At 23.3% G+C, this 24,059-nt stretch overlaps 1 protein-coding gene across 1 annotated transcript; it reads right to left on the reverse strand.

Annotated features, from left to right (window-relative positions):
• Positions 1-1,266: 1,266 nt before the first annotated feature.
• Positions 1,267-20,466, reverse strand: LOC122498029 (la-related protein 6). The gene is made up of 4 exons (XM_043605524.1): positions 19,072-20,466; positions 10,566-11,027; positions 5,156-5,480; positions 1,267-2,449 (listed from the first exon to the last, which is right to left on the reverse strand). The coding sequence occupies exons 1-4, from the start codon at positions 19,375-19,377 to the stop codon at positions 1,896-1,898; spliced, it is 1,647 nt and encodes a 548-aa protein (XP_043461459.1). The 5' UTR covers positions 19,378-20,466; the 3' UTR covers positions 1,267-1,895.
• Between the last annotated feature and the right edge of the window lie 3,593 nt (positions 20,467-24,059).

Raw genomic sequence — 24,059 nt, forward strand, 5'->3', positions numbered from 1 at the left:
CATTACCTTTTTCTACCTTTTTCAGTAGAATTATTTTTCAACATAATTGAAAATAGATTTGTTTCAGTATAAATGTCAATAAAAATCACATTTAAACATAAATATAATAAAAAAATCACTAATTAAAAAAGCCGGCTGATTTTTAACCTCAAAAATCGATAGATTTGTAAACAAGACAGTATAATATTCCACTTGTTCCAAACGTTGTCATGCACGGCGCGCTGTCTGCTGTGAGTACGGCGCTGACGTGCAAATTACGTTTTCGGAAAAGGATTATATCTCTTAAAATTGTTAACAAAATGGCTTGAAAATTTCCAGAAAACTTCTTCAGATATTAATTAACAAATTTGTCACTGGAAGTTCTCTCAACTCGAAAGTTCCCCACAGACTTTATTTCACTGAAGTTGAGAAATCGCACTTACCGACAGGTCCACATTTGCATTAACAAATAACTCAACAATAACATTTTTTTCAAATTTTAATCAACTTATCGTCGTTGGTAGATCCAAATGCGTAAGTATTCCAAATTTGAATTGATTTCATACAGATTTGTATGAGATACGACGATTTATGTTCCAAAATTCAATGAAATTACGGAATAAAAAATATTCAGTTTTTGGCCATTATTATTAAAAATAAAAATCCTACAAAAAAATTTCAAAGAAAAAAAAGTTGCGCATTTTTATTCTCTATATGGTAGTATGTTTTAAAATTAAAATTACCGACTTTTACTTTTTTAGTTATTTTGACGGTCTTGACTACCAATAGGGAAATCGTTCGAGCGTCGGGCGAGTTATTGGATCCAAGGCCTCAATTGTTTTGAAAATAATTGAATTCTTGCGAAGAATTTTACTATTTATAAAAATAATTGAATTTTTTCGAAGAATTTATTAAAATTTTAGAAAAAATTGAATTTTTTCGAAATGTGTTAAAAAATTTTAAAAAAATTGATTTTTTCTGAGGAATTCAATTAAAATTGTTTTGAAAATCATTGAATTTTTGTAAAGAATTTTACTATTTAAAAAAATAATAAATTGAATTGTTTAGAAGGATTTATTAAAATTTTAGAAAATAATTTAATTCTTTCGTGAAATTTTATTAAAGTTTTTGAAAATGTGAACAGTAATAATTATAATTCATTTTATACGAATTTTTTAAATTTTGATTATGAAATTATTTAAGAAATTTATATTTGAAAATTAATAATTTTGTAATTAATTGTTTTAAATTTAAAAAAGAAATTTTCAAAATTCGATTAATCGATTTGATATTCGTTGAAACTTTTCAAATTGTTCGCGTTGTACTTCAGTATATTTTGAATAAAGAAAGAAAGAGATTTTTTTCAGTTCTTTCTATTCTATTATTTTTTTTGTTTATTGTCAATGAATGTTTGTGAAAAAATGAATCAAGTTGTATTAAAATTGAAGAAGAAGTTTAATACTATTGTCCGCAGTGAGCGAGAATATTGAGGACTCACATCTAAAATGTTTGAGGTTATGTATCAGACTTTACTCAACATTTTTTAATAATTTGACGTTGAATGACGATAAATGTTTTGAGAAATTTAAATTCATGCATGACAGGATAATTATAACATTAGATTTTAAATTAGAGCGTCAAAAGTAAAAAAAAATAGTAAACAAATTATTTTGTGACATTATTCATTGAAGAAATGAAAGCAACGCCTTTATTTTGACGATTTTGACTATTTACAAAATATCGAAAGCAATCGACTCTATGCTTTAATGTGAATCATGTGAATTAAAATTATAACTTCCTGAATAGGTACATACTCACACAATATTTTTTTTTTTTCTTAAAATAAGAAAATTTCAACAATATATTTTACATTAATGTACATATTTACAAATTACAAGTGAAAATAATATTTATAACTAACTAGTAGCCATTCTAGGTGGTCTGCCAAATCCCCGTGTTCCATCGGGTCCAGACGGTAGTCTCGTGACATTTTCCGGCAGATGAGCGACTACAATTCCACTATTACTTCTTGGTCGGAAGAATCCAGTCTCTGAACTCGATGAGCACGAGGACAATCTTCTTGTTCCCATTTCATAGCCGGAATCACGGCTACAGGCGGAGAGACGACGAAGAAATGGTCCACAATCGGCAGAACCACGTCTCGTTGGACTGAAACAACCGCCACTGCAATCTGAACCCGATGAACCACCACCACCGCCTGAACCAGAACAGCAGGAGAATCGTCGCGTTGGCTGATGATAATATCCCGGTGGATAAACAGCGTGAAAGTAACCAGTCTCCGAACTCGATGAACATGACGAGAATCTTCGGCCAAAATTACCGGATTCTGAACCCGATCCCGAACACGAGGAGAGACGTCGAAGGAGTAATTGTCCATTGTCAGGACCCCCGGACATTGAGCACGAGGAGAGTCTTCTTGGCATCCAATTTTCCGGTGATGGTGGACCAGCTGAAAATGGGTTTTTCATCAAGGAAAAATGTTAGTTCATTACAAAAATAGAATATTTATTAGACATAGGAAAAAAGGTACGTAAAATACTTTAAGGGGAGCAGGCTTCACAGTCTGTCCCCTATTTCCCTAAAAGTCCCCTTTTTTAATTTTGGCCCCTAAACGTACCCTATTTTGAAAATTTCCCCTATTTTTTTCGTCGCAGAAAATTAATTATTTTCAATAATTTTTTAATAATTCTGCAAAAGAATTCAATTATCTTGATAACCAACAAAATTCTCCCCATAAAATCAATTATTTTAAGGATTTTTAATGAAATTCTTTTCCAAAATTCAATTATTTTGATAAATATCAAAATTATTCTCAAGAATTCAATTATTGTCAAAAATTTTAATTAAATTCTTGGCAAAATTTCAATTATTTAAACAAAGTTTAATAAAATACTTTGCACGAATTCAATTATTTTTATAAATTTTAATGAATATCTCGTCAAGAATTCAATAATTTTTATAAATAGCAAAATTTTTCGCCAAAAATTCAATTATTTTCGAAAATTTAAATAAAATTCTTTGCAACATATCAATTATTTTCAAAAGTTTTTCGCAATTCAATGTTTTTAAATATTTACTATTTTCATAAATGTTATCAACAAATTTAATTATAGAAAAAACTTGTTGATACAATTCTACGAAAAGATTCAATTATTTTTATAAATAATAAAATTTCATTTACGAATTCAATTATTTTCATCGCAGAATTTCAAATATTTTAAATACAATTTTAAATACATTCCTTGAAAAATGCAATTATTATTAATAATTGATAAGTAAGAAATAAAATTTTCACAGGAATTAAATTATTTAAAATACAAAATTTCATAGAATTTTTCGAAAAATATCAATTATTTAAAAAGATTTTTATAAAATTCGTTGCAAGAATTTAATTATTTTAAAAAAAAATTAAACAAAGTTCTTTTCAAGAATACAATTATTTTTTTAAATAATAGAATTCTTTACCGAAATTCAATTACTTTAGAAAAATTTTAATAAAATTCTTAGGAAAATTTTAATTATTTTCATAAATAAAAAACTTATCGCAGAATTTTAATTATTATTGAAACAATATTAATATTAATATTAATCAAATTCCTCGAAAAATGTAATTATTCTTAAAAATTTTATTAAAATTTGTCAAAAGAATTGAATCATTTAAAACTTTGTTTTTAAAATTCTTTATGAGAATTCAATTTTAAAAAACATTCAATTATTCAAAAAAAATAATTTATTTTTTAATTTAAATAATTGAATTCTTCTGGAAGTTTCTAATAAAAATTGATTTAATAATGAATTACCGAATAATCGATTTATTATTTATGAAAATAATTGAATTATTGAAATGAATTTTCTTAAATTTTTTTTGAATAATTGCATTTTTTTTTAGAAATTTTAGTATACTTGTAAAAATAATTGAATTCTTACGAAGGATTTTATTAGAACTTGTATTTAATAATTTTTAGAGTGAATCAGAACATTCTTTAGGGTCAGGGAAAAAGTGAAAATTTTGTCTGGAAATCAGGGAAAAGTCAGGGAAAAATAAAATTAAATATTTGAATTCATGAGAAGAATTTTATTATTTATGGAAATAATTGAATTCTTGCGTAGAATATTATTTCATTCTTTTTAAAGAATTGAATTCTCGTGAAAAATTTTATTATTTCGGAAAATAATCAAATAATTGTGAGGCATTAAAGAATTTATCAATTTTTTAAAAAATAATTGAATTTTGGAAAAGAATTTTATTATTTATGAAAATAATTGAATTTTTGCGAAGAATTTTATTTCATTTTTTTTAAAATACATTGAATTCTCGTGAAAAATTTTATTATTTGGGAAAATAATTTAATTCTTGTGAAGAATTTAAGAAAGAATTAAAGAATTAATCAATTTTTTTTAAATAATTGAATTATTGAGAAGAATTTTATTATTTATGAAAATAATTTAATTCTTGCGAAGAATTTTATTAAAATGTTTAAAAAGAATTGAATTTTTGTGAAAAATTTTCTTATTTTTGAAAATAATGTAATTCTTGCGAAGAATTTTATTAAAATGTTTAAAAAGAATTGAATTTTTGTGAAAAATTTTCTTATTTTTGAAAATAATGTAATTCTTGCGAAGAATTTTATTAAAATGTTTAAAAAGAATTGAATTTTTGTGAAAAATTTTCTTATTTTTGAAAATAATGTAATTCTTGCGAAGAATTTTATTTAATTTTTTTTAAATAATTCAATTCTCGTGAAAAATTTTATTATTTATGAAAATAATTGAATTTTTGCGAAGAATTTTATTTCATTTTTTTTAAATAATTGAATTCTCGTGAAAAATTTTATTCTTTGGGAAAATAATTGAATAACTTGAAGAAGTAGCTTTTAGTGTCATAAATGTAAAAAATTATCCAAATATTAGCAAACAAAAGTGAATTACATAAAAGAAGAAAATTAGAAAGAAATACAAAAATGTTTAAAAAAAATAGAGGAAAAATATAAAAGAAACAAAAGTGAATTAGAAAATAGAAAGAAAATTTTAGAAACACAAAATAGAATAAGGAAAGTGAGAAAAAGTACAAAACAGAATTAGAAAATAGAGGAAAAATAGAAAGTGTTTGTCGAAAATAATTGCGTGAGTTGAATTGAAAATATAATATTCTTACGCTGAAAGGGATGACCAGTGAATACATGATAAACCGGATGATTGTAAATTTGCCTGCGATGCCTCGATTTCCCTTCATCATTCTCAGAACCGCTCGCGCAGCTTGAAGAATTATAAGTCTCCTCGCGAGAGACCCTCGTTACGGGATTCTTCTTCGTCGATTGTTGCTTCCTCTTCTTATCAGCTGTCTGTTGGAGAGCATAAATCTTTGCTTCACCTAAAGGCATTTGCAGAGCCATTCTCGCTGAGGCCGAATCAATAAATTCAATCATTGCACATTCTTCACTCGATGCTAAATCTGGTCTCTTTGCAATTGCCTGTCGCACCTAATCATACAAAATAATCCAACAAATACTAATTTATTGCACACATTTCAACAAATTTTTCATTCCAAAATTAATTACAAATATTTCAAATATGGACAAATTTTTACAACAATTAAATTTAAACCTTTCAGAAAAGATTTATAGGTACTAATTTATACAAATATATTATATTTGTATAAATCTTTTCTAAAACATTTAAAATAACATTACTTAATTATTATTATAAAAAAATTGTAACAGTATTGAGTTATTAATCAGTTAATTATTTTAGTGAATAATAATACGAAAATAAATTAGAAAACAAAAATATAAAAATTAGAAAATAGGGGCCATCCACATACAGGGTTGTCACAAAAATTTAATTTTCTTTTCAATGACTTTTTCCTGATTAAAAAAAAAAATTATTTTCATATTCTATTATTATCTAAAATTTAAGCTAAAATTCACTTTCAAATCAATTTTTATTAGAAAATTCTACGAGAATTCAATAATTATTTAAATACAAAAGTAAATTATTTATTGAATATATGAATTTTTCTTAAAATTTAATTCTTATAAAGAATTTTAAACAAATTTTCAAATAATTGAATTCTTTTGACGAATTTTAATAAAATTTTTTAGAATTTTTACATTTTTCAAAGAATTTGATTAAAATTGTATGAAAAATAATTGAAATTCTGCGATGAGTTTTATTATTTCTGAAAATAATTGAATTATTGAGAAGAAACTCATAAAAAATTTGTAAATTAAAATTCATGTGAAAATTAATTATTTATGAAAATAATTAAATGTTTACGTACAATTTTATTAAAATTGTTTTTAAATAATTGAATTCTTTTGGAAAATATTATTAAAATAGTAGATATTGAAAATCATTGAAATAAGGAAAACTTTGGAAACTAATTGAAATTTTGACAAGAATTTTATTAAAATTTTTGAAAATAATTAAATTTTGAAGAATAAGAATTTTTTTATTTATAAAGATAATAATTAGGATTTTGTCGAGATTTTTTTGTAAATTTTGAACATAATTATTGAATTTTGTGATAAGAATTTTATTACTTTTGAAAATAATTGAATTTCTGCAATCATTTGTAACTTCTTCAAAATTCAATTTTTTTTAGTGTTTTTAACTAAAATTCTTCTATAAATCCATTATTTTTAATAATTAATTAAATATACATATTGGCAAATTTAACTTATTTTAAAAGATTTTGAATTATTAAAATTTTTCAAAAATCTAAGTTCATTAAAATTTCTAATTAAATTCATTCAACATTGAGATTTTATAAAATTTCAAATTGAAACCGTTTGAAGTTCATTTACTTATGAAAATTTCAATACAATTATTATTTTCAAAAATATTTAAATATAATTATTCTAATAATTTATGATAAAGTTCTTTTGAGAATTTTCAAATTCATTTGTTTACAAATTCAGTTTAACGATTTTTCCATTATTCGGAAATTCTTCAATTAAACATACCTACATTAGGAAATAAAAACTTGAAATAATTTTAAAAAATTGCGATTAAGCTTTTTGAAAAAAATTAGTAAAATAGAATTTTTAATTAAAAGTATGAAAAATTCAAATTTTCAAAAATTTTAATTTGAAACCTTTACAAAATTAATGCGATTAAGCTTTTTGGAAAAAATTAGTAAAATAGAATTTTTAATTAAAAGTATGAAAAATTCAAATTTTCAAAAATTTTAATTTGAAACCTTTACAAAATTTAATTATTTCTAAAAATTGCAATTATTAGTAACTTTTCCAAAGTTAAATCTAAAACTTTATATTAAATTAATTTTCAAATCAATTTTTATTAGAAAATTCTCCGAGAATTCAATTATTCAAATACAAAAGTAAATTATTTATTGAATAATTGAATGTTTCTTAAAATTTAATTCTTATAAAGAATTTTAAACAAATTTTTAAATAATTGAATTCTTTTGACGAATTTTAATAAAATTTTTTAGAATTGCTTCCTCATAAAGGAAGCTTTGTATTAGCAAAATTTTGGATTGTCATTTTTTGACATATTTATAAATTTTTCTTATTATGCCTAATACTTTAGTACTTTATATATGCACAGGAACTCCCCGTATAAATGTTCGAAATAAATAAAAAAAAATTTCGACGTATTTTGACCTCCGAAGTCCAAAAAACGGATTTTAAAAATTTGTCCCGATGTGTGTGTATGTGTGTGTGTACTAACATATTTTACTATGTTGTACTATTTTTTTTTGCATTTTTCATTTAGTAAAAAAACGTTTTTTGGACATAACTTAAAAAAATGTTAGGACACTTATAAATCTTTTTCTTTAGTTTTGTAGAGTTTTTTCACACGCATCTTTTGAGCCCTAATTGAACATTTTTCGTCCATATTAACCGGAGATATTAAACTTTTAAAAATCAAAAATTTTTGAAAATAAGACTTTTTTAAAAATTTTGTTAAAAAATGTAGAAGTTTAGTTCTGTTTTGTATTTAATTATGTAGAGTTTTTTCAGACGCATCTTTTGAGCCCCAATTGAACATTTTTCGTCCATATTAACCGGAGATATTAAACTTTTAAAAATCTAAAATTTTGAAAAATAAGACTTTTATAAAAATTTTTTTAAATTATGTAAAAGTAACTTCAAAAAATTATCACCAACTTGAAGAGCATTAAAAAACGCTTCGATTGACCTATTTTTGAACCTGATTCGGGCAGAAATTATGAAATTATTGGTATTTGAAAAATCAAAAATTGTGGAAAATATATGATCCTAAAGTTCTGAACGTTCAAATGAACGAAATTTATTTATTTTCTTCTTTAATTTAAATATTTATTACAATAATTTTGTGTCGATATAAAATAAATTCATTATAAAGTTTCTAAGTGTAAAATTTAAGTTTTTAATTTCGTTTTTCGTTCATTTGAACGTTCAAAACTTGTGGATCATGAAAATATCATTTTTTCAACATTCTTGTTTATTAATTTATGTGTAATTATTAAACTATTATTACCATCTTATAGAATATATAAAAACACATTTTTTAGAACAAGATTTAATGATTTTTAACCCTTTTATAAAAAGTAATTCTTATATTTTAATTATTATTATTTTTATGAGGAAGCAAAGTGTTCATGAAATGAACACCAAAATTATAAAAATGTACAACTTGGCAGCGGTTTTTTTACATTTTTCAGAGAATTTAATTAAAATTGTATTAAAAATAATTGAAATTCTGCAATGAGTTTTATTATTTCTGAAAATAATTGAATTATTGCGAAGAATTTTATAAAAAAGTTTACAACAATTGATTTTTTTCGAAACAATGTATGTGAATTCTATTTTTAATAATTGAATTCCTGTGAAATTTTCATTACTTTAGAAGATAATTGATTATTCGTTGAGAACTTTGTCAAAATTGTTTTGAAATAATTGAATTCTTTTGAGAAATTTTATTAAAATATAGTAGTATTTTAAAAATCATTAAATTAAGAACAATTTTTGAAAAAAAATTAAATTTTGTCATGAATTTTATTAAATTTTTTGAAAATAATTGAATTTTATTACTTTTAAGAATAATTATTGAAATCTTGTGACGAATACTATTATTTATGAAAACAATTGAATTTTGCAATGAATTTTATCAAAATTCCTGAAAATAATTGAATTTTATCGAAGAATTTTGCTATTCAATTATAAAGATAATTATATTTCGAAAAAATTAATTATTTTAAAATTTAAACAATGTTCATAAAATTCTTATGAAGAATTCAATTACTTTCAAAAATAATAAAATTTTTCACAGAAATTTAATTCTTTTTAAACATTTTAATAAACTTTTCCGCAATAATTTAATTATTTTTAATACAATTTTACAGGAATTGCTCAAAAAATTTAATTATTCTTAAAAACTTCATTTTAATTCCTTGAAAAAATCAATTATTTAAAAAAAATGTTTTTTAATATTTTTTGGAAGGATTGAATAATTATTTTCAAAAATTTAATAAAATTGTTCGAAAGAAATTAATTGTTTTGAGTACAATTTTAATTAAATTTTTTTGAAATAATTTAATTATTTTTTTAAATTTTAATTAAATTTTTTCTAAGAATTCAATTATTTACACAAATACTTTTTCGAAAGAATTCAATTATTATGTCGATAAATAAGAAAATTACTCCCGAAAATTCAATTATTTTGAGGTATTTTAATAAAATTCTTTTCAAAATTCAATTATTTTCATAAATAACAATATTCATCACAATAATTCAATTATTTTTAAAAGTAATAAATTTCTTCTTGGAAATTCCCTTATTTTAAAAAATTCTAATAAATCTTTCGAAAGAATTTAATTATTTTCATGAATAATTAAATGCTTTTTAGGAATTTAATTATTTTCAAAAAAATTTAATAAAATTTCCCACAGACATTCAATTATTGCCAAATTTTTTAATAGAATACTTTGTAAAATTTAATTATCTTTAAAAACTTTTCGCAATTCAATGATTTTCAATATCTACGATTTTCAAAAAATTTCCAAACAGAATTCAATTATTTAAAAAATGTTTTGTAAAAATTTTCGTAAGAATTCAATTCTTTTCATGAATAATAAAAATTTTCATGAATTCAATTATTTAAATTAGAATTTGCAGAACATTATTCGAAAGAAATGAATTATTTAAAAATGTTTATAAAATTCTTTGCAAGAATTAGATTATTTTTTATAAATATATTTTAAATTCTTTCATGAATAATAAAATTCGTTGCAGGAATTCAATTTATTAGGAGGATAAGAAAAAAGTAAATATTTTTGATGAAAATTAGGAAAATGTCAGGAAAATAAAAAATATGGAATGGAATTTTTGTCAATTTTGTGAAGTGAATAAAACGATTTTTTTTCGGTTTTTTTGACATTAAAAAGAATGCCAATAACCCATGTAAAAATTAATTTTCAAAACAAACAAATGAATGCACAGAATTTGCTAACGGAAAGGAAACTTACGATATATTAATTAATATTATTAAGATAGTTAATTGGTTAATTAATTGGTACTTATCTAATTGTGTTTAATATCTAATTGTAGTGAAGTTACCTCAGCAGGCGCAGGATGGCCGGGTCGTAGAACGCGGATCAAAGCAATTTCGCCGCACGATTTGAAGAGTTCCGCAACAGCTTCGACGGACAATTTTTCCAATGGCAAACGGGCGGCGAGAACAGTTCTCGATGGTGTTGTCTGATCAAAAGGCGGCAATGGATCAATTCTTCTTAGCTTGGTGCCGAGCTCGTTTACCTCGAGCTTTTTTGACCTCGCCAAAGCAGCGCCCACCACTCTCCAATCACGACTAAGGTGTTTGACCCTCTTAAAACTAGAGATCAATTTTAGAGACACGTAACCTTCCTTATTTCGTTTCACGTGCTTCAATAAAAATGCATCCTTAACAATATTTTCGTCGGAGAAGTAAAATTCCACCTGTGCGCAAATCTTATCGGACAATTCATCGCAAGGCGGAACGAAATCTTCCGCGACTGTTGCTGTTGCCTTCTCTTTCGCAACCTGTTAACAGAATTAAGGTATTATTCACTTTATTATTATTATTATTATTATTATTTATTATTTTTATTTTTATTTTGATAATAATTGCTTTTATTTTTGTAATTTTTATTTTATATTTTAACTAGCAAATGTTACCCGCGCTAGCGCATTGAACGTGATGTTCTATTTGTAATTGTTATGCAAATGACAAAATTTATTTAATTTCAAATATAAATTTTTAAATAATTTCATAATCAAAAATTTAAAAAATTCCTTTATTAAGTACACGATTTATTATAATTGTATATATTTTCAAAAATTTTAATAATTCTTCGAAAGAATTCAAATATTTTAAAAAATAGTAAAATTATTTTTAAAAAATATTCGAAATTCAATTATTTTCAATATCTAGTATTTTCATAAAATTTCGCAAAACAATTCAATGATTTAAAAAAAAATTGTTAAAACTCATCAAAAATTAATTTACTTTCATAAATAATAAAATTTCCACAAGAATTCAATTAATTTTGATTAGCATTTTCAAAAAGATTTCGAAAAAATCAATTATTTGACAAAATTTTTATACAATTCTTCTCAATAATTCAATTACTTTTACTAATTAACATTTTTCATAGAAATTCAAGTTTTAAAAAAAAAATTTGATAAAATTCTAATCAAGAATTCAATTATTTTCATAAATAATAAAAAGTCATCGAAGAATTTCAATTATTTTTAATTAATTAATCGAAAAATTCAATTATTTCCACAAATAAAGTTTTCCATAAGAATTTAATTATTTAAAATAAAATTTTCATAATATTAATTATATTTGGAAAAAATTAATTATTTAAAACAATGCTTACAAAATTCTCATGAAGTATTCAATTATTTTCAAAAATAAGAAAATTTTTCACAAAAATCCAATTATTTTTAAAAATAAGAAAATTTTTCACAAAAATCCAATTGTTTTCAAAAATAAGAAAATTTTTCACAAAAATCCATTTATTTTCAAAAATAAGAAAATTTTTCACAAAAATCCAATTCTTTTTAAACATTTTAATAAAATTTTTCACAATAATTCAAATATTTTCATAAATAATAAAATTCTTCTCAGGAAAATAGTTATTTTTGAAAATTTTAATAAAAGTCTTAGCAACTATTCAATTGTTTTCATAAATAATAAAATTCATCGCACACTTTTAATTATTTTACATTTTAATACAATTTTAAGGGCATTTGAACCATTATGACATCACAATATGTGCAAAGCATGAGTTTTAAAATTGTGTCGTCATAATGGTTCAAATGCCCTTAATGGAATTCCTCGAAAAATGTAATTATTCTTAAAAATTTTATTAAAATTCAGCAAAGAAATTCAATTATTTTAAAAACTTTTGCTTCAATTTATTTATTACAATTTAAGTACTATTTACAATACATTTTTAATTAAATTTCTTAAAAAAATTGAATTATTTTCATAAATAATTAAATTTTTTGTAACAATAGCATTTTCTTTAAAATAATTTTCATAAAATTCTTCGTAGAAATTTAATTAATTTAAAAAATTTGACAAAATTCAATTATTTTCAATGTCTACTATTTCAATAAAATTTCACAAAAGAATTCAATTATTTAAAAAGAAATTTTAATAAAATTCGTCTCCAGAATTTAATTATTTCCAAAAGTATTATAATTCTTCGCAAAAATCCAATTATGTTAAAAAAATTTACAAAAATTCTAATAAAAATTTCAATTATCTTTATAAAAAAAAAATTCCTCTTCGAAATTCAATTATTTTTAAAAATTATAATAAAATTCTTGACAAAATTTCAATTATTTACAATTTTCATTAAATTTCTCGAGAAATGAAATTAAATTCTTAAAAATTTTATCAAAATTTGTCAAGAGAATTAAATTATTTCAAAATTTTGTTGATAAAATTCTTTATGAAAATTTAATTTTAAGAAACATTTAATTATTTAATAAAATATTTATTTTTGTAGTTAAATAATTGAATTCTCGTAGAATTTTCTATTAAATATTGATTTAAAAATGAATTTTAGTTAAAATTTTAGATGATAATTGAATATTGAAAGCATTATAGCGTCGATTTTTAGAAATAATTGAAATTTCAAAAGGTTTCAAATTAAAATCTTTGAAAATTTGAACTTTTCATACTTTTAATTAAAAATTCTGTAGAATTAATTTTTTTCAAAAAATTTAATGGAATTTTTTTTTAATTATTTAAAGTTTTTAATTTCTAATATATTTAATTGAGGAATGTAAGAATAATCGAAATTTCATAAAATTAAATTGTAAACAAAAGAATTAGAAAATTGTCAAAGAATTTTTTCAAAAATTATTAAGACAAAAATTGACCTAAAGAAGAATTTTAGTTAAAATTTGTAGAAATGAATATACGTATAAGAAATTACAGTAACAAAGTAGCAAATTTTAATTATTATAAGTTTTTGAATTGCAAATTTTTGAAAATTTTAATTTCTATAAAAAAATAATAATGATTAAATATTTATTTAAAAATAAAGTTTTTGATATTTTCGAATAATTTTCGTATTAAAAACCTGGAAAAACTCCATTTTTTAACCTGGAATACCTGGAAAAGTCAGGGAATTTGAAAAGAGGAAACGCGTGACAACCCTGTATAATTATTATAATGAAGAACGAACAGTAAATTTGAAATTAGTTTATTGGCAAACGGGGAGTAAAATTGTTTCTGTATAATATATTATTTAACTGGAACATGGTTTACAAGAATTTTTACTTGAGGAAAAAAAAGAAAAAAGAAGTAATTTATGCAATATGTTTTAACATCTTTATTGCACGAGTCTTTTTAAATGGCAGAATTGTTAAATGAACAATTAAAGTATTTTACACCTCGCTAAGCTCGTAATTCATTTGCAACTATGTATATAGTTTATTGTGAATGGAGAATCGCACTTTCATCAATGACATACATTAAATGTAGCAATTTTATTATACTATTCGTCATCGCAAATGATTTCAAGATGAAAATATACAATTTGCGGCCATAAATAGATTTTTCTTATCGGGTATAAGTATTTAAGAAAAATTGAGGCCTTGGATCCAATAACTCGCCCGACGCTCGAACGATTTCCCTATTGGTAGTCAAGACCGTCAAAATAACTAAAAAAGTAAAAGTCGGTAATTTTAATTTTAAAACATACTACCATATAGAGAATAAAAATGCGCAACTTTTTTTTCTTTGAAATTTTTTTGTAGGATTTTTATTTTTAATAATAATGGCCAAAAACTGAATATTTTTTATTCCGTAATTTCATTGAATTTTGGAACATAAATCGTCGTATCTCATACAAATCTGTATGAAATCAATTCAAATTTGGAATACTTACGCATTTGGATCTACCAACGACGATAAGTTGATTAAAATTTGAAAAAAATGTTATTGTTGAGTTATTTGTTAATGCAAATGTGGACCTGTCGGTAAGTGCGATTTCTCAACTTCAGTGAAATAAAGTCTGTGGGGAACTTTCGAGTTGAGAGAACTTCCAGTGACAAATTTGTTAATTAATATCTGAAGAAGTTTTCTGGAAATTTTCAAGCCATTTTGTTAACAATTTTAAGAGATATAATCCTTTTCCGAAAACGTAATTTGCACGTCAGCGCCGTACTCACAGCAGACAGCGCGCCGTGCATGACAACGTTTGGAACAAGTGGAATATTATACTGTCTTGTTTACAAATCTATCGATTTTTGAGGTTAAAAATCAGCCGGCTTTTTTAATTAGTGATTTTTTTATTATATTTATGTTTAAATGTGATTTTTATTGACATTTATACTGAAACAAATCTATTTTCAATTATGTTGAAAAATAATTCTATTGAAAAAGGTAGAAAAAGGTCAAGAGATGAAAGTGCTTGGAAAGACAACAAAAGGAAAGCAGCTAGAAATATGGTAAATTTATTATTTTTAATTTGTAGATAATCACTGAGAAATCGACTAATTGTTTTTATTATCGGTATCTCAAATAGAAATGTAAATTAATCAATAGAGGAATATTAGTCATTAATATTTTTATATGTGACTTTGATGATATAATTAAATTGACTTTCCAGTGTTTATTTATTTATTACTACCATTACCTTTTTCTACCTTTTTCAGTAGAATTATTTTTCAACATAATTGAAAATAGATTTGTTTCAGTATAAATGTCAATAAAAATCACATTTAAACATAAATATAATAAAAAAATCACTAATTAAAAAAGCCGGCTGATTTTTAACCTCAAAAATCGATAGATTTGTAAACAAGACAGTATAATATTCCACTTGTTCCAAACGTTGTCATGCACGGCGCGCTGTCTGCTGTGAGTACGGCGCTGACGTGCAAATTACGTTTTCGGAAAAGGATTATATCTCTTAAAATTGTTAACAAAATGGCTTGAAAATTTCCAGAAAACTTCTTCAGATATTAATTAACAAATTTGTCACTGGAAGTTCTCTCAACTCGAAAGTTCCCCACAGACTTTATTTCACTGAAGTTGAGAAATCGCACTTACCGACAGGTCCACATTTGCATTAACAAATAACTCAACAATAACATTTTTTTCAAATTTTAATCAACTTATCGTCGTTGGTAGATCCAAATGCGTAAGTATTCCAAATTTGAATTGATTTCATACAGATTTGTATGAGATACGACGATTTATGTTCCAAAATTCAATGAAATTACGGAATAAAAAATATTCAGTTTTTGGCCATTATTATTAAAAATAAAAATCCTACAAAAAAATTTCAAAGAAAAAAAAGTTGCGCATTTTTATTCTCTATATGGTAGTATGTTTTAAAATTAAAATTACCGACTTTTACTTTTTTAGTTATTTTGACGGTCTTGACTACCAATAGGGAAATCGTTCGAGCGTCGGGCGAGTTATTGGATCCAAGGCCTCAATTCCGTAATTTCAATTTTTTACAAAGCATTTTTTCCTTCTTTTTTCAAGAAAAAAAATTAGCCTCATTTAATACGAAGAGTTAAATAATTGATCGTTTATTGCATGAATTAATTCTGGAACAGCTTTTATATGGAATTTTTTTTTTCGTCACTCAAAATTTTAATATTATTTTTAATATTTTAGTTAATTTAATGTTAACTTCTATATTTTTTTCACGACCTTTTTCATTTAATTTTATTTTTTTTCTCAATTTTAAAGAGTAGAAAAATAATTTTACTAAATAGTTACGAATCGAGTAAAAATGAAAAAATTAGAATAAAATAATTCAAGATGGTATTTTTTTAAGTTAGTAAATATATAGTTGATGATAATTTTCCTTTATTTTCCGAATTGATTTTCAATGGACTTTCTTTTCTTTTCTTCTTTGCCAATTGCGATTGTGTGATGGCTTTGAAAGTATCTGTGTCGTATTATCGAATAGTAATTTCAACAGGGGGGAAATTGTTCTATGACAATGGAAAAAACCGTTTCTAAACGTTTCTGACGTTTTTAATATACATTGTTCTTGCATAAGTGCTTAAGTAGGAACAATTTCCGCTGCTATAATTATGCAACATTTCATAATTCTAGTTAATTTATTGTGATTGCCAGAATCAAAGCAATCGAGAGTATCAATTTTCTTTTATCTGCGACTTTCTATCAAAATTTTTCCATCACTTCGACGAAATTGTCTTTTTTATTTTCCTAATGGATATCAAGATGGATTTTTCTTTTAAGTTCATTATTTATTTATTTAAATATATACACGAACATAACATTTTTTTCGGCCATATATTTTAGTTTGACAAAAAAATGTATAAAATGAATAATTTTCCAAATTTTTTTTCTAACTTATTTGCGGTTTTTTCTATTTTGTTTTTTTTATTTTATTCTATTTATTTACGGCCTTCTTATTAAGTATGTACATAATTAATTATTACTGTTTATATTTTCAAAAAAATTTTAATCAAATTTCACGAAAGAAATCAATTATTTTTTTTATAAAGTAAAATCAATGCAAAAATTTAATTATTCATTGCAAGAATTAAATTATTTTTTATAACTAATAAAATTCATCTCAGGAATTCAATTATTTTCAATTCAATTTTAATAAACTTCAATAATTAAATATTCAATTATAATTATTAACAGACACGATTATCTTAAAAAGATGACAAAAGTTCTTTAATTTCTTTGAAAGAATTCAATTATTTTCTATATTTTAATAAAATTCCTTGAATTAATTAAATTATTTTAGAAAATTGTAATAAAATTCTAAGAAGAATTTTATTATTTTCTAAAAATGTTATTAAAATTCAACAAATAAAATGATTAATTTCAATTATTAAGAAACATGATTATTTTAATAACTTGAAAGAAATTGTTTAAAAAATTCAATTATTTAAAAAATTTTCAATTAAAATTATTAAAAAAAACTCCACTATGTATTTTAAAAAAATTCAAAGAAATTCTGTAAAAGAATTTAATTAGAATTTTTACAGGGTTGCCACGCTTTTGCTCTTTTCAAATTCCCTGACTTTTCCAGGTTTTCCAGGATAAAAAATAAATTTTTTTTTACGAAAATTATTCAAAAATATTAATAATTTTATTTAAAAAAAAATATTTAATCAATATTATTTTTTCATATAGAAATTCAAATTTTCAAAAATTTGAAATTCAATAACTTATAAGAATATTAATATAAAACATGAAGAAATCGACCACTCCAGGTCTTCGACTCGGAGTGATCGCTTTCTTCATGTTTTATAATAATTAAAATTTGCTACTTTGTTACTGTAATTTCTTCAAAAATTATTTTCATCATTTTAATTATTCATTTCTAGAATTTTCAACTAAAATTCATTTTTAAGTCAATATTTAATAGAAATTTCTACAAGAATTCAATTATTTAACTACAAAAATAAATATTTTATTAAATAATTAAATGTTTCTTAAAATTGAATTTTCATACAGAAGTTTATCAAACAAAATTTTTAATAATTTAATTCTCTTGAAAAATTTTAATAAAATTTTTAAGAATAATTTCATTTTTCGAGAATTTTGATGAAAATTGTAAATAATGGCAATTTTGTCAAGAATTTTATTATAATTTTTCAAAATAATTGAATTCCGGAGAGAAATTTTATTTTTTATAAAGATAATTGAAATTTAGACGAGAATTTTTGTAAATTTTTTAATATAATTGGATTTTTGCGAAGAATTATAATACTTTTGGAAATAATTGAATTCTTGAGACGAATTTTATTAAAATTTCTTTTTAAATAATTGGATTTTTTTATGAAATTCTATTGAAATAGTAGTCATTGAAAATAATTGAATTTTGCCAAATTTTTGAAATTAATTAATATTCTACGAAGAATTTTATGAAAATTATTTTTAAAAAGATATTTTATTGTTACAAAGAATTTCATTATTTATAAAAATAATTCAATTTTTTGAAGAAATTTAATTAAAAATGTATTGAAAATAATACTTAAATTGTAATAAATAAATTGTAGCCAAATTTTTTAAAGTAATTGAATTTCTTTGCTGAATTTTAATAAAATTTTTAAGAATAATTACATTTTTTGAGGAGTTGCATTAAAATTGTATTAAAAATAGAAAGTAATTGAAAGTCTGCGATGAGTTTTATTATGTATTTATGAAAATAATTGAATCCCTGTAAAAAATTTTATTATTTATGAAAATCATTGAATAATAATTTATGAAAATAATTTGTAAATAATTTTTAAAAATTTGAATAAAATGTAATATTTAATAATAATAATAATAATAATAATTTTAATAAAATTCTTCACAAGAATTCAATTATTTTTAAATTTTTTGATAAAATTCTTCGCAAGAATTCAATGATTTTCAATACATTAATTTTAAAATTGAAAATATTTGAAAAGAAAAATTATTAAAAAAGTTAGGAAACAAAAAAGCAAACAACAACAGATTACCGGAATACAATGATTATTGATATAGATTTTCCTTTTTCTTTCACTTTTAGTTTCAAATCAATTGAACAATTTATTTTTCTCTAGTATTAAGAATTTTTTTTTCTCTCACCTGACTTTCCGATTCCCTGGGCACAATATCGTCAAACGAATCAGCGCCAGAATCGTGATCACTAATTTTATTTTGTGCTTTTTGTAGATTCGTCTCGTTCCTGATTTTTCTGTCGCAATCGGAACTGCCGCTATCGGATAAATCGGCCTCTTCACCCTTAGAACCGCGACGATCGAAGGAAAGACTCACATCACTGTCAATTGACGAAATACTATCCCTTGTGTCGGATTTTTTCATCGGCGGCGGTGAAAATGACAAATTTCCCAATTTGTCCTCTAATTCTTGTTGCACTTCCATTTCCTCCATGACTGACTCGCGGAAAGAAAGAGGGCTTTCTTTTCTCTTATTTTCTTTTTAAAAATAAATTCAGGACATTCGAGGTATGCACACTATTATTTTACATTAAGACAAATTTTTTACAATCTTCTTGAAAATTTGCAATTATCACAAAATTTAATTAATGAAATTTGAAAATCAATTAAGAAAATTCGATTAATAAAATGGATAAAATAAATAAAATAAATAAAATTCGGTCAATAAATTCAGTACATTTAATATTAATTTAATATTGATTTTATGTTAATGAATCAATTAATTGCTTAGAGTATTAAATATTTGTCGAATAGAAAAGCACTTAATTGATTTTAAAATAAAATTACTTAATATTAATGAATTCTCGTATTAAAAAAAAAGAGTTGGAAAAAACTAATTATCACAGATTAGTTCTATCTTTTTTCAGAAAAAGAAAACACTTTTATTCTCACGAGAAATGAAAGAAAAAGGAAATAACTATTCTAGTTTCCTGAAAAGTTTCTGAAGAGCTTGCGGCAAACATTGACGATGAGTGGTTTTTTTTGCGTTGATTCTAAGTGGAGAACGACACTTAGTGACAGACACTGTCAGTTTAACTGGCAAATAACACTGGTCACTGTTGAAGGTAATTAAAGTGCTGCGGTGAGAGGCGTTTAGGAAGGGAGCGTCCGTGTCCTCCGGACAGGAAGAGAGGAAACGAAATTGCATTCGTGAGATGAAGTCTTCCCGATCTGATAAGGACGCTCCTAATTTTCTTTACCCCCCTTCTTTTCTTTTGGTACCTCCTGATTTTTTTTGCCGATTTTAAAAAAATGATAAATAATAATAATAATGATAATAAAAAGGAAGTTGCGCGATTCGTGACAGTTCGAAGAATAGTGGCCTTCTGAAAGGCCCGCGATCTTGTTTAAATACTTTCGCCGGGCGAGCAGGTGGTACGCATGCGCGATGCTTTGCCCCGAAGGTAAAGCTCGTCGTCGGAGACCTCCCCTGAGGTCGTGACCTTGCTTGAATGCCGGTCAAGAGTGCGACTCGATCATTCCAACCAGGGTCGCCGTTCAGTTCCATGTCCCCTTCTGAGACTCCTCAATTTTCAAGCATATCCTTTTGCTGTTGCCTTTCTTTTTCTTTCTTTCTTTTTCATTCTCTTTTCTCTCTTTTCTCTTTTTTTTGCCTTTTTCTTTTTTGCTCAACTCTTAAGAACCTGATGATTAGCGTGAACCCTTATTCTTTAAGTAATACTCATTTAATTTAAAGTCCCTCGACTTCTTCTTTTCTGATATTAAATCGCTTGTTTGTTGTTCATTTTTCTTCCATTATCTCCCGGCAATCATCGATCGACTTTTACAACTTATAGAAATTCCCGTTTTTTTATAAATTTCTGTTGTAATTTAATTTTTTTTCCCTTGACGTATTTTTCTTCTGCACTTTTTTTTTAATCTTTTATTTTAAACTTGAACTGAAGTTAAAAAAAACAGATGTTAGAATTTAGAGAAATTTAGAATTTAGATATTAGAAAACTTGGAATTAGAATCGAAATAGAAATTTTAATCAGTCAAAAATCGGGAATTAGAAAAATAGAATGAAGAATAGAAAAATTTTTGAATCAGAAAATTTCGGATTAGAATAGAAATAGTATTTTTAATCAAAATATGATTCGGATACAGAAAATAATTTAGAATTAGAATGAAAATAAATTTTAGAATTAGAAAATTCACAATTCTAATTTAATGAAAATTTTGAATGAGAAAAAAATTCATAAAACGATTGAAAAAAAATTTTTGAATTAGAAAATTCGCAATTCTAATTTAATGAAAATTTTGAATGAGAAAAAAATTCATAAAACGATTGAAAAAAAATTTTTGAATTAGAAAATTTAGGATTAGAAAAGAAATAAAAATTGAAAATAGAAAAAAAAAGTTCATAAGCAGAGGGAAAATCAACAATTTTGATAAAGCTTGTTAATTTAATTATTTCAGAAGAATTTTAATTAAATTCATCGAAACAATTCAATTATTTTCTAAAATTTTAATAAAATCCTTCGCAAGAATTCAATTATTTTTCAAAACATTTAATAAAATTCTACAAAAAATTTAATTATTTTTAACAATTTGAATAAAATTCTGTTAGTATTTTAAAAGTACGCGCTAGATTTAAATTTATTCTTCTAACAATTCATTTTTAATAATTCAATTATTTTCGATGCAATTTTAAGGTATTAGTCGCGTAAAATGGTTTTCGTCAGATTTTTTTCAAATTTTGCATACTTATTCCTGAAGTATTTATCTACAGAATGAGACCAATTTCATTAATTTTGACCGTTTCAAAGCTTCAAAAAATGAATTCAAAGTTCATACATTTTGCATGGAGGAAGCACCCAATGCATGTATTAATTTTGTTTAATAATTATTTATATGATAACTAATCGTCAGATCCCGTGCAGAAATTTTGACCGGGGCCATGGCACTTTGCCCGATCTGGCCGCCCTGTCGGGACCCGGTCGGGGCCATGGGATTTCCCCCGATCTTTTCGCTACCCAGGTAGAATTCCAATACTGACTGCATTTTATTATATTAAAGCTTGTTATTTGATTATTAAAGAATGGGGAGTATTTACTTCAATATTAATGATTATTATTAATATTTTTGTAGTAAATAAACTTTTATGAGTGTCATTAAAAATGTAAATAGTTATTAGAATTGCTTTTATTGGACTAAGTTTTTAAAAAAAATATTTTTCTTATTTTCTTTCATTAATTTAGACAGACTATCTTATTTAAATTAATAATTATTTATAATTATTATTATTGTTAATAATTATTTAAACCTATACTTTATGTAACATTATTAAGAATTATACACAAAACACTTAAAACTAAGACGGAAAAATATCGCACGCACGGGGGACCGAACCCTAGACCTCGAGGACGCAAGTCGAATACACATACCGCATAGCCACGCAAGCTTGGAAGCGACCTCGCTTAAACTTCCTTTTGAATCATGGGACCGTTATATACAGTGTTATCATAATAAATTGACTGTATCATATTTATTTATAGAAAAATTATTAAAAATGTATGTTATATATATATATATATATATATATATATATATATATATATATATATATATATATATATAAATTAATATGTTTATCATAATAATATGGTAAAAATTGTTAATTTAATTATTTATTCTATATTATTTATAATTTAACTATTTTTTAAAATAATAAAAATTTTTTCATTATTAATAATTCACAATAATACTAAAAATTATTAATTAATAATAATTTATTTTTTTGCCTTAAACATGGAATTTCAATTTAAGTGTGAAAAACAATTAAGAGTTTTTAAGAGTTATAAATGTCAAAAATAATATGTTAATATTATAACCACAAAAAAATTTAACATTTTAGGCAATATTTTTGGTTATCACCATGATAACATCGACAAATGGTTCACCTTCGACAATTGGTGCGTTTGTCCTATTGTTTTAAATTAAAGGAGAATAAATTCTTAAGACATCCCTCGAGGACAATTTTTGAGTTTTTAATTGTTTATAATTTTTATTTTCAAATTTCAATCAAAGTTAACAAATTAACACAATTTTTTAAAAACGGACGTTTATTTTCTTATTCCGTTACTGCACATGCTCTAAATCAGTTCAAATTAATCCAATATTACCAGCAGACAATTAAAAACCCATAAAGTAATATATTTCAATTGTCATAAACAACATTAATTAACAAATAGTTAACTTATGATCCTGTCCAACAGAAAATTTTTGTTGCAAATTTTCTTTTTTACTTAGGTTCTTTTAAAGAATATATGTCTTTTTTGCTTATAATATAACTTATTTAAATATTTAATATTATATATCCGTGGTCTTTTAACATTATCTAAATAAAAAAGTAAACGTGAAAAAAAAATTTTTGGTGGAAAGGAACAAAAATTAACTATTTGTTAATTAATATTATTTGTAACCATTTAAATAAGTTATTTTTTAAACAAAAAGGACACATATTTTTAAAATGAACTTAAATTAAAAAGTAGACGTGAAAAAAAATTTTTTTGGTGGACAGGAGCATAAGTTACATAACTATTTGTTATTTAATATATTGTTTATAACAATTTAAATAAGTTATTTTTTAATCAAAAAGGACAAATATTCTTTAAATAGACTTAAATTAAAAAGAAAATGTGAAAAAAAAATTTTTAGTGGAATAGGAATCAATGTTAACTATTTGTTAATTAATATTGTTTATAACAATTTAAATAAGTTATTTTATAATCAAAAAGGGCAAATATTCTTTAAATGAACTTAAATTAAAAAGAAAAGGTAAAAAAAACATTTTTTAGTGGAAAGAAATCAAAGTTAACTATTTGTTAATTAATATTGTTTATAACAATTGATATAAATTACTTTCTGTTTTATTAATTATATGGTGGTCATATTGTATTAATTTGAACTGATTCAGATCATATGCAGCAACGGAATAAGAAAATAAGCCTCCTTTTTTGAAAAATTGTATTAATTTGTTAACTTTGATTGAAAATAAAAATTATAAACAATTAAGAACTAAAAAATTGACCTTAAGGGATGTCTTAAGAATTTATTCGCCTTTAATTTAAAATAAAGAATACTGAAACCGGTTAAGAATTGTAGGCTGTAGAC

This window comes from Leptopilina heterotoma, unplaced genomic scaffold, assembly GCF_015476425.1.
Source record: "Leptopilina heterotoma isolate Lh14 unplaced genomic scaffold, ASM1547642v1 Lhet_14, whole genome shotgun sequence".
NCBI classification, from domain to species: Eukaryota; Metazoa; Arthropoda; class Insecta; order Hymenoptera; family Figitidae; genus Leptopilina; species Leptopilina heterotoma.